This window comes from Nomascus leucogenys, chromosome 16 (genome assembly GCF_006542625.1).
Source record: "Nomascus leucogenys isolate Asia chromosome 16, Asia_NLE_v1, whole genome shotgun sequence".
Classification (NCBI taxonomy): Eukaryota; Metazoa; Chordata; class Mammalia; order Primates; family Hylobatidae; genus Nomascus; species Nomascus leucogenys.
Window position 1 is genome coordinate 3307680 of NC_044396.1, and position 12634 is coordinate 3320313.

General features: G+C 39.8%; 1 protein-coding gene across 5 annotated transcripts in view; it reads right to left on the reverse strand.

Moving 5' to 3' along the window:
* Positions 1-12634, reverse strand: part of C16H8orf34 (chromosome 16 C8orf34 homolog) — a 454294-nt gene that overhangs the window by 105008 nt on the left and 336652 nt on the right. For all 5 annotated transcript variants that reach the window (XM_030795298.1, XM_030795297.1, XM_030795295.1 and 2 more), the window contains one exon: positions 11597-11682. In XM_030795298.1, the coding sequence (XP_030651158.1) occupies positions 11597-11682 (86 nt within the window). The remainder of the gene's footprint in view (positions 1-11596; positions 11683-12634) is intronic.

The following is a 12634-nucleotide window of genomic DNA, read 5'->3' on the forward strand; positions in this document are numbered from 1 at the left end:
TCCTTGTAGACGTCTTTCACATCCTTATTTAGTTATATTCCTAAGTATTTTTTTTTTTACAGCTATTATGAAAAGGATTCAGTTCTTGATTTGATTCTCTAGCTTGGTCGCTGTTAGTGTACAGCAGAGCTACTGATATGCATACATTAATTTTGTATCCTGAAACTTTGCCGAATTCATTTACCAGTTCTAGGAGCTTTTTGGATGAGGCTTTAGAGTTTTCTAGGTATACAATCATATCATCAGCAAACAGTGACAGTTTGACTTCCTCTGGATGCCCTTTATTCCTTCTCTTGTCTGACTGCTCTGGCTAGGACTTCCAGTACTAAGTGAATAGCGGTGGTGAAAGTAGGCATCTTTGTCTTCTTCCAGTCTCAGGGAGAACGCTTTCAATTTTTCCCTGTGCAGTATAATGGTGGCTGTGGGTTTGTCATAGATGGCTTTTTTACCTTAACGTATGAACCTTCTATACCAATTTTGCTGAGGGTTTTAATCTTAAAGGGATGCTGGATTTTGTCAGATGCTTTTTCTGCCTTTACTGAGGTGATTATGTGATTTTTGTTTTTAATTCTGTTTATGTGGTATGCTATATTTATTGACTTGCACATGTTAAACCATCCCTGCATCCCTGGTATGAAACCCACTTGATCATGGTGGATTATCTTTTTGATATTCTGCTGGATTTGGTTTACTGGTATTTTGTGAGGATGTTTGCATGTATGTTCATCAAGGATACTGGTCTGTAGTTTTCTTTTTGTGTTATGTCCTTTCCTGGTTTTGGCATTAGGGTAATATTGGCTTCATAAAATGATTTAGAAAGGATTAACCTTTTCTCCATCTTTTGAAGTAGTGCCAATTCTTCTTTGAATTGTCTGATAGAATTCAGCTGTGAATTCATCTGGTCCCTAACTTATTTTTGTTGGCAATTTTTTTTATTACTATTTCAACCTCACTGCTTGTTATTGGTCTGTTCAGAGATTCTATATCTTCCTGGTTTAATCTAGGAGGGTTGTATATTTCCAGGAATTTATCCATCTCCTCTGGGTTTTTCAGTTTATGTGTGTAAAGGTGTTCATAGTAGCCTTGAATAATCTTTTGTGTTTCTGTGGTATCAGCAGTAATATCTCCTGTTTCATTTCTAATTTAGCTTGTTTGCATCTTCTCTCTTCTTTTCTTGGTTAATCTTGCTATATTTAGCTTTTCAAAAACCAGTTTTTTGTTTCATCTATCTTTTGTATTTTTTTGTTGTTTCAGTTTCTTTTAGTTCTCCTCTGATCTTCGTTATCTCTTTTCTTCTTCAGGGATGGATAGTTCTTGTTTCTCCAGTTCCAGAATGTAGGAGGTATGACCGTATATTATCTATTCGTGCTCTTCCAGACTTCTTGATATAGGCATTTAATGCTATGAACTTTCTTCTTAGGGCTACTTTTACTGTATCGCAGAGGTTTTGATAGGTTGTGTTACTATTATTGTTCAGTTCAAAGAACTTTTTAATTTCCATCTTGATTTCCTTGTTGACCCAATGATCATTGAGGAGCAGGTTATTTAATTTCCATGTATTTGCATGGTTTTGTGGCTTCCTTTTGGAGTTGATTTCCAATTTTATTCCAGTGTGGTCTGAGAGAGTACTTGATATAATTTCGATTTTCTTAAATTTACTGATACGTGTTGTGTGGCCTATCATATGGTCTATTTTGGGGAATATTTCATGTGCTGATGAATAGAATGTATATTCTGCAGTTGTTGGGTAGACTATTCTGTAAATATCTGTCAAGTTTAGGTCTATTGTTTCTTTGTTGACTTTCTGTCTTGATGACCTGTCTAGTGCTGTCAGTGGGGTATTAAATTCCCCCACTATTACTGTGTTGCTGTCTATCTCATTTCTTAGATCTAGTGGTAACTGTTTTATAAATTTGGGAGCTCCAGTATTAGGCACATATATATTTAGGATTGTGATATTTTCCTGTTGAACTAGTCCTTATATCATAATTAAATTCACATTTAATATAATGTGATATATATATATATATATATATATATAATGTTCCACTTTATAATGTTCCACTTTGTTTATTTTTAACTGCTGTTGCTTAAAGTTTGTTTTGTCTGATATAAAAATACCTACTCCTGCTTGCTTTTGGTGTCCATTTGCATGGAATACCTTTTTCCACCCCTTTACCTTAAGTTTGTATGAGTCCTTATGTGTTAGGTGAGTCTCCTGAAGACAGCAGAAACTTGGTTGGTGAATTCTTACCCATTTTGTCATTCTATATATTTTAAGTGGAGCATTTAAGCCATTTACATTCAATGTTAGTATAGAGATGTGAGGTAGTATTCTGTTCGTTGTGCTATTTGTTGCCTGAATACCCAAGTTTTTTTCTTTAAATTTTATTATTATTATACTTTAAGTTTTAGGGTACATGTGCACAATGTGCAGGTTTGTTACATTATGTATACATGTGCCATGTTGGTGTGCTGCACCCATTAACTCGTCATTTAGCATTAGGTATATCTCCTAATGCTATCCCTCCCCACTCCCCTCACCCCACAACAGTCCCCAGAGTGTGACGTTCCCCTTCCTGTGTCCATGTGTTCTCATTGTTCAATTCCCATCTATGAGTGAGAACATGCGGTGCTTGGTTTTTTGTCCTTGCGTTAGTTTGCTGAGAATGATGGTTTCCAGTTTCATCCATGTCCCTACAAAGGACATGAACTCATCATTTTTTATGGCTGCATAATATTCCATGGTGTATATGTGCCACATTTTCTTAATCCAGTCTATCGTTGTTGGACATTTGGGTTGGTTCCAAGTCTTTGCTATTGTGAATAGTGCCACAACAAACATACGTGTGCATGTGTCTTTATAGTAGCATGATTTATAATCCTTTGGGTATATACCCAGTGATGGGATGGCTGGGTCAAATGGTATTTCTAGTTCTAGATCCCTGAGGAATCGCCACACTGGCTTCCACAATGGTTGAACTAGTTTACAGTCCCACCAACAATGTAAAAGTGTTCCTATTTCTCCACATCCTCTCCAGCACCTGTTGTTTCCTGACTTCTTAATGATTGTCATTCTAACTGGTGTGAGATGGTATCTCATTGTGGTTTTGATTTGCATTTCTCTGATGGCCAGTGATGATGAGCGTTTTTTCATGTGTTTTTTGGCTGCATAAATGTCTTCTTTTGAGAAGTGTCTGTTCGTATCCTTTGCCCACTTTTTGATGGGGTTGTTTGATTTTTTCTTGTAAATTTGTTTGAGTTCATTGTAGATTCTGGATATTAGCCCTTTGTCAGATGAGGTAGGTTGCAAAAATTTTCTCCCATTTTGTAGGTTGCCTGTTCACTCTGATGGTAGTTTCTTTTGCTGTGCAGAAGCTCTTTAGTTTAATTAGATCCCATTTGTCGATTTTGGCTTTTGTTGCCATTGCTTTTGGTGTTTTAGACATGAAGTCCTTGCTCATGCCTATGTCTTGAATGGTTTTGCCTAGGTTTTCTTCTAGGGTTTTTATGGTTTTAGGTCTAACATGTAAATCTTTAATCCATCTTGAATTAATTTTTATATAAGGTGTAAGGAAGGGATCCAGTTTCAGCTTTCTACATATGGCTAGCCAGTTTTCCCAGCACCATTTATTAAATAGGGAATCCTTTCCCCATTGCTTGTTTTTGTCAAGTTTGTCAAAGATCAGATGGTTGTAGATATGTGGCGTCTGAGGGCTCTGTTCTGTTCCATTGGTCTATATCTCTGTTTTGGTACCAGTACCATGCTGTTTTGGTTACTGTAGCCTTGTAGTATAGTTTGAAGTCAGGTAGCGTGATGCCTCTAGCTTTGTTCTTTTGGCTTAGGATTGACTTGGTGATGCGGGCTCTTTTTTGGTTCCATATGAACTTTAAAGTAGTTTTTTTCCAATTCTGTGAAGAAAGTCATTGGTAGTTTGATGGGGATGGCATTGAATCTATAAATTACCTTGGGCAGTATGGCCATTTTCACGATATTGATTCTTCCTACCCATGAGCATGGAATGTTCTTCCATTTGTTTGTATCCTCTTTTATTTCATTGAGCAATGGTTTGTAGTTCTCCTTGAAGAGGTCCTTGTAAGTTGGATTCCTAGGTATTTTATTCTCTTGGAGGCAATTGTGAATGGAAGCTCACTCATGATTTGGCTCTCTGTCTGTTATTGGCATATAAGAATGCTTGTGATTTTTGTACATTGATTTTGTATTCTGAGACTTTGCTGAAGTTGCTTATCAGCTTAAGGAGATTTTGGGCTGAGACAGTGGGGTTTTCTAGATATACAATCATGTCATCTGCAAATAGGGACAATTTGACTTCCTCTTTTCCTAATTGAATACCCTTTATTTCCTTCTCCTGCCTAATTGCCCTGGCCAGAACTTCCAACACTATGTTCAATAGGAGTGGTGAGAGAGGGCATCCCTGTCTTGTGCCAGTTTTCAAAGGGAATGCTTCCAGTTTTTGCCCATTCAGTATGATATTGGCTGTGGGTTTGTCATAGATAGCTCTTAATATTTTGAGATACACCCCATCAATACCTAATTTATTGAGAGTTTTTAGCATGAAGGGTTGTTGAATTTTGTCAAAGGCCTTTTCTGCATCTATTGAGATAATGATGTGGTTTTTGTCTTTGGTTCTGTTTATATGCTGGATTACATTTATTGATTTTCGTATGTTGAACAAGTCATGCATCCCAGGGATGAAGCCCACTTGATTATGGTGGATAAGCTTTTTGATGTGCTGCTGGATTCGGTTTGCCAGTAGTTTATTGAGGATTTTTGCATCAATGTTCATCAAGGATATTGGTCTAAAATTCTCTTTTTTGGTTGTGTCTCTGCCAGGCTTTGGTATCAGGATGATGCTGGCCTCATAAAATGTGTTAGGGAGGATTCCTTCTTTTTCTATCGATTGGAATAGTTTCAGAAGGAATGGTACCAGCTCCTCCTTGTACCTCTGGTAGAATTCAGCTGTGAATCCATCTGGTCCTGGATTTTTTTTGGTTGGTAAGCTATTGATTATTGCCACAATTTCAGAGCCTGTTATTGGTCTATTCAGAGATTCAACTTCTTCCTGGTTTAGTCTTGGGAGGGTGTATGTGTCGAGGAATTTATCCATTTCTTCTAGATTTTCTAGTTTATTTGTGTAGAGGTGTTTGTAGTATTCTCTGATGGTAGTTTGTATTTCTGTGGGATTGGTGGTGATGTCCCCTTTATCATTTTTTTATTGCATCTATTTGATTCTTCTCTCTTTTCTTCTTTATTAGTCTTGCTAGAGGTCTATCAATTTTGTTGATCTTTTCAAAAAACCAGCTCCTGGATTCATTAATTTTTTGAAAGGTTTTTTGTGTCTCTATTTCCTTCAGTTCTGCTCTGATTTTAGTTATTTCTTGCTTTCTGCTAGCTTTTGAATGTGTTTGCTCTTGCTTTTCTAGTTCTTTTAATTGTGATGTTAGGGTGTCAATTTTGGATCTTTCCTGCTTTCTCTTGTGGGCATTTAGTGCTATAAATTTCCCTCTACACACTGCTTTGAATGTGTCCCAGATATTCTGGTATGTTGTGTCTTTGTTCTCATTGGTTTCAAAGAACATCCTTATTTCTGCCTTCATTTCGTTATGTACCCAGTAGTCATTCAGGAGCAGGTTGTTCAGTTTCCATGTAGTTGAGCGGTTTTGAGTGAGTTTCTTAATCCTGAGTTCTAGTTTGATTGCACTGTGGTCTGAGAGACAGTTTGTTATAATTTCTGTTCTTTTACATTTGCTGAGGAGTGCTTTACTTCCAACTACTTGGTCAATTTTGGAATAAGTGTGGTGTGGTGCTGAAAAAAATGTATATTCTGTTGATTTGGGGTGGAGAGTTCTGTAGATGTCTGTTAGGTCTGCTTGGTGCAGAGCTGAGTTCAATTCCTGGGTATCCTTGTTAACTTTCTGTCTTGTTGATCTATCTAATGTTGACAGTGGGGTGTTAAAGTCTCCCATTATTATTGTGGGAGTCTAAGTCTCTTTGTAGGTCACTAAGGACTTGCTTTATGAATCTGGGTGCTCCTGTATTGGGTGCATATATATTTAGGATAGTTAGTTCTTCTTGTTGAATTGATCCCTTTACCATTATGTAATGGCCTTCTTTGTCTCTTTTGATCTTTGTTGGTTTAAAGTCTGTTTTATCAGACACTAGGATTGCAACCCCTGCCCTTTTTTGTTTTCTATTTGCTTGGTAGATCTTCCTCCATCCCTTTATTTTGAGCCTATGTGTGTCTCTGCATGTGAGATGGGTTTCCTGAATATAGCACACTGATGGGTTTTGACTCTTTATCCAATTTGCCAGTCTGTGTCTTTTAATTGGAGCATTTAGCCCATTTACATTTAAAGTTAATATTGTTATGTGTGAATTTCGTCCTGTCATTATGATGTTAGCTGGTTATTCTGCTCGTTAGTTGATGCAGTTTCTTCCTAGCCTTGATGGTCTTTCCATTTTGGCATGTTTTTGCAGTGGCTGGTACCAGTTGTTCCTTTGCATGTTTAGTGCTTCCTTCAGGAGCTCTTTTACGGCAGGCCTGGTGGTGACAAAATCTCTCAGCCTTTGCTTGTCTATAAAGGATTTTATTTCTCCTTCACTTATGAAGCTTAGTTTGGCTGGATATGAAATTCTGGGTTGAAAATTCTTTAAGAATGTTGAATGTTGGCCCCCACTCTCTTCTGGCTTGTAGAGTTTCTGCCTAGAGATCTGCTGTTAGTCTGATGGGCTTCCCTTTGTGGGTAACCTGACCTTTCTCTCTGGCTGCTCTTAACATTTTTTCCTTCATTTCAACTTTGGTGAACCGGACAATTATGTGTCTTGGAGTTGCTCTTCTCGAGGAGTATCTTTTTGGTGTTCTCTGTATTTCTTGAATTTGAATGTTGGCCTGCCTTGCTAGATTAGGGAAATTCTCCTGGAAAATATCCTGAAGAGTGTTTTCCAACTTGGTTCCATTCTCCCCATCACTTTCAGGTGCACCAATCAGACATAGATTTGGTCTTTTCTCATAGTCCCATATTTCTTGGAGGCTTTGTTCGTTTCTTTTTATTCTTTTTCTCTAAACTTCCGTTCTCGCTTCATTTCATTCATTTCGTCTTCCATCACTGAGCTCCATCATCTCCTTTAAGAACTTCTCTGCATTGGTTATTCTAGCTATCCATTCGTCTAATTTTTTTTCAAAGTTTCTAACTTCTTTGCCATTGGTTTGAATTTCCTCCTGTAGCTCGGAGTAGTTTGATCGTCTGAAGCCTTCTTCTCTCAGCTCGTCAAAGTTATTCTCCGTCCAGCTTTGTTCTGTTGCTGGTGAGGAGCTGTGTTCCTTTGGAGGAGGAGAGGTGCTCTGCTTTTTAGAGTTTCTAGTTTTTCTGCTCTGTTTTCTCCCCATCTTTGTGGTTTTATCTACTTTTGGTCTTTGATGATGGTGACGTACATATGGGTTTTTGGTGTGGATGTCCTTTCTGTTTGTTAGTTTTCCTTCTAACAGACAGGACCCTCAGCTGCAGGTCTGTTGGAGTTTGCTAGAGGTCCACTCCAGACGCTGTTTGCCTGGGTGTCAGCAGCGGTGGCTGCAGAACAGCAGTGGCTGTAGAACAGCAGATTTTGGTGACCGGCAAATGCTGCTGCCTGATCGTTTCTCTGGAAGTTTTGTCTCAGAGGAGTACCCAGCCGTGTGAGGTGTCAGTCTGCCCCTACTGGGGGGTGCCTCCCAGTTAGGCTGCTCGGGGCTCAGGGACCCACTTGAGGAGGCAGCCTGCCCGTTCTCAGATCTCCAGCTGCGTGCTGGGAGAACCACTACTCTCTTCAAAGCTGTCAGACAGGGACATTTAAGTCTGCAGAGGTTACTGCTGTCTTTTTGTTCGTCTGTGCCCTGCCCCCAGAGGTGGTGCCTACAGAGGCAGGGAGGCCTCCTTGAGCTGTGGTGGGCTCCACCCAGTTCAAGCTTCCTGGCTGCTTTGTTTACCTAATCAAGCCTGGGCAATGGCAGGCACCCCTCCCCCAGCCTTGCTGCCTCCTTGCAGTTTGATCTCAGACTGCTGTGCTAGCAATCAGCAAGACTCCGTGGGCGTAGGACCCTCCAAGCCAGGTGTGGGATATAATCTCCTGGTGTGCCGTTTTTTAAGCCTGTCGGAAAAGCGCAGTATTAGGGTGGGAGTGACCCGATTGTCCAGGTGCCGTCTGTCACCCCTTTCTTTAACTAGGAAAGGGAACTCCCTGACCCCTTGTGCTTCCCGAGTGAGGCAATGCCTTGCCCTGCTTCGGCTCGTGCACAGTGCGCTTCACCGACTGTCCTGCACCCACTGTTTGGCACTCCCTAGTGAGATGAAACCGGTACCTCAAGCAGAAATGCAGAAATCACCTGTCTTCTGTGCCGCTCAGGCTGGGAGCTGGAGACCAGAGCTGTTCCTATTCAGCCATCTTGGCCCCAGCTCCCCAAGTTTTTGTTTCATTGTGTTGTTGTTATATACGTCCTGTGAAATTTATGCTTTAAGGAGGTTCTACTTTGGTGTATTTCAAGGATTTGTTTCAGGATTTAGAGTTCCTTTTAGAAATTCTTGTAGTGCTGACTTGGGAGTGGCACATTCTTTCTGCATTTATTTGTCTGGAAAAGACTGTATCTTTCCTTCATTTATGAAGCTTACTTTCTCTGAATATAACATTCTTGGGTAATAATTGTTCTGTTTAAGGAGGCTAAAAAAGGGTTCCCAATCCCTTCTGGCTTGTAGGGTGTCTGCTGAGAAATCTGCTGTTAATCTGATAGGTTTTCCTTTATAGGTTACCTGATGCTTTTGCCGCACAGCTCTTAAGATTTTTTCCTTCGTCTTGACTTTAAATAACCTGATGACTATATGTGCAGGCAATGATCTTTTTGCAATGAATTTCCCAGGTGTTCTTTGAGCTTCTTGTATTCAGAGTTCTAGATCTTTAGCAAGGCCAGGGAAGTTTTCCTCAATTTTTCCCTCAAATATGTTTTCCAAACTTTTAGATTTCTCTTCTTCTTCAGGAACACCAACTGTCTTAGGTTTGGACATGTAACACAGTCCCAAACTTCTTGGAGGCTTTGTTCATGTTTTTAAAATTCTTTTTTCTTTGTCTTTGATGAATTGGGTTGATTGAAAAGCCTTGTCTTTGAGGTCTGGAATTCTTTCTTCTGCTTGTTTGATTGCTGATACTTTCCAGTGTATTTTGCATTTCTCTAAGAGTGTCCCAGATTGCCAGAAGTTCTGATTATTTTTTATTTATGCTGCCTATTTCACTGAAGAATTTTCCTTTCATATCCTGAATTATGTTTTTGATTTATGTAAGTTGGACTCACCTTTCTGTGATGCCTGCTTGATTAGCTTAATATTCAACCTTCTGAATTCTTTTTCTGGCAATTCAGATTTCCTCTTGATTTGGATCCATTGCTTGTGAGCTCATATGATCTTTTGGGGGTGTTAAAGAACCTCATTTTCTCATATTACCAGAATTGTTTTACTGGTTCCTTCTAATTTGCACAATGTTAGAAGGAAGATGCAGGATTCAAGAACAGCTGTTCAGATTCTTTTGTTCCTTAGTGTGTTCCCTTGATGTTGTTTTCTCCCCCTTCCCCTAGGAATGAGGCTTCCTGAGAGCTGAACTGTAGTGATGGTTTTTGCTCTTCTGGGTCTAGCCATCCAGTGGAGCTCTGGGCTAGTACTGGGGAGTGTCTGCAAAGAGTCCTGTGATGTGATCAGTCTTCAGGTCTTGCAGCTGTGGATACCAGCACTGTCCCCGGAGGAGGTAGCAGGGGAGTGAAGTGGACTCTGTAAGGGACTTTGGTTATGTTTTTGTTTAGTGTGCTGGTTTTGTGTTAATTGGCCTCCAGCCAGGAAGTAGTGCTTTCAAGAGTGCATTGGCCCTATGAGGAGGATGCAAACTTGCCCTAGGAACACCCCGTTAAGTATTCAGGTTTCTCAGGTGGTGGGCAGGGCCATAGAGCTCCCAAGAAATTACGCCCTTTGTCTTTGGCTACCACAGCAGGTAAAGAAAGATCACCAGGTGGCAGCAGAGATAGGTGTGTCTGAGCTCAGCCTCTTCTTGCGTGGGGCTTGCTGTTTCTGCTGTGGTGGATGGGAGTGTGGTTCTCAGTCCAATGGAGTTATATTCCCAGGGAGATTATGGCTGCCTCTGCTGAGTCATACAGGTCACCAAGGAACTGGGGGAAAGCCGGCAGTCACAGGCTTCACCCAGCTCCAAGGCAGCCCATAGTCCTAAAGGCTGGTCTCACACCCACCATGCCCCCTCAACAGCAATGAGTTTATTTCCAGGCAGCAAGTGATCAGGGCTGAGAACTTGCCCCAGACCATGAGCCTCCTCAGCTAGAAAGCAAAGACTCACAGATTTTCTCAACTCAGGGAGCCTGCAGTGGTGATCCATTTCCTTCAACTAGTCTGTGGATTCTCTCAGCTTTCCTGGTATGTTCCTGCGGTGCTTCTTGGAGCAAAAGTTCATCATGTGAGTTTCCACATGCTGCTCTGTCTGTCTGAGTGGGAGCTGCAATCTAGTCCTGCCTCCTGTCCACCATCTTAATCCTGAGCTTCTTTGGGCATCTTTTGATAAACAGGAGTTTTTAATTTTCTACAGCTGAATGTTTCCATTATTTCTTTTATGGCTGGAGATGTTTTCGTCCTGTTGAAGATGGCCTTCTCAATCCAGGTGTAAGAAAAATACTTTCCTATAGTTTATCTTCTAACTATCCAGGTTGAATGTATGGACTGTGTTTTGCTATTATGCTGACTGATGAAGACATGATGTACCTTAGATGGCATTGGAGTGGGATTACCTGTACTTATTTATATATACAACAAACATTTTGAGTTGCTCTGATACTAAGTTTGTTTGCTAAGTTAAGGAATTTCCATTTTGTACTATAGAAAATGGAAATGAAATAAGCAGCTTTATTTTCAGAAAAACAATGAACCAAAGAGGGGTGAGATAGTCCAAGGAGGGCCAAGAAGGGAGTTGATGGAGAAAGAGGGAAAACACATAGACCAGGCAGTATTAGGGCAAATACAAAGGAGGCTGACTCAGGGAGGAGATTCTGAAGTGAAATTGACATAATTGGAGACCAATTTAATACAGGGCTGGGAGAGAGGGAGTATGATATTGTCAAGTATGATATTGACATTTCTGCCCAAGAAGCATGACTGGATCAAAGACGTGAGAATGGGAGCAGCAGGTATAGCAAGTGACAAGGGGCAGAGAAACAGTTCCATTTTCTGGAAATCCAGCTGACAATGTGGATTTCTAAAGACAAGTTTGAATTAGTCACATAATTTAGGGAGTAGCCAACTTAGAGTTGATCTGTTTGGACCTGAAACAGAACAGGCCTAAAGAGATTGCTCCTCAGAATCCACACTTCTCAATTGCTTCTCTCCTTTGCTCTTATCCTGACACAAACAGCCCCAAGGAGTGTGCCAGTGGTAGATATGTGACCTGCAGCTACAGTGAATTCATGCAAGGTAAAATGTTTGGTTTATTTTTTTTCCTTTGCTTCTTTAGTCTTTAAGTGCCACTAGAACTGCAATAAATAAAGTTGGACTTAAAACTTACCGAATGAATCTGGGATTTTTTCATCTGGAGAATGCAGTATTGGTAGTGACTCTTCTGTCCTTTCTTCCAGGTTGTCTCCTTGAAGCCTAAATAATTAAAAATGGTCATTGAAACATCTCATAATGTTAAATGGTGAAATGTGAACTATGCACCATGGGGGACGTGGCTGTGAACTTCTAGACTCTAAACTCAGATATGCATGTTCAAAATAGAAATACAAGTTCACTAAAGCTATTTTAATATAGGATTTTCACTGCTCTAACCATTAAGGAAAAGTCTTCTATATTTCCTGTTACATACATGCCAGGATTTATCTAGGTAGAATCTGCTTTTCTTCTCAGCCTGACCATAGAAAGGTTTAGAAGCACGTATTTTCACTTAAACCCCAAAGGGGAATTGAGTGGAAGGAAAACAAGAGAGGCCAACACAGTGTGCTCACCTAACATCAGGGTCTGGGAGTCATAAAAGGGTTTCCCTGATTCCACTGAGGTTTATCAAACACAATCTTCCAAATCAACCAACCTAAGCTTCAAGGCCTATGGGTCAAGGTATGTCTTAGCAGTGGAGGTAAAGATTCCTAATGTGTGACTGCCCAGACTTCTCATAGACACTGAGCCTTCCTCAGGAGAGAACAATACATACAGGCATAATTTATAACTATACTGGGTTCAAATGTTACACTGTTATATAAGTTGTAATTTTTATAAATGTTATAATTCTCAGCCATTTTATATCTTTGCTTTTATATACCACAGCAGAATCTCATATAATTTGCTTTTCGACTTTTACAAATTCAAGCATATATGCATATCTCTTGATCTTTGTGCAATTACAAACAATGTAAATTATATGTGCACTGTAATTTTTATAATATAAAATTCTGCACATCCCTCTATTATACATTTATACTTACTTATTACCTTCTGTATATGAAATCACATTTACTGTATTGTATAAGAAAATTAAAGAATTCTCAAGGGGAATTTCCTGAAAGTTGTAACATTTTTTGCTAAGCTTTGTATGGTTTTGTACTTTTAA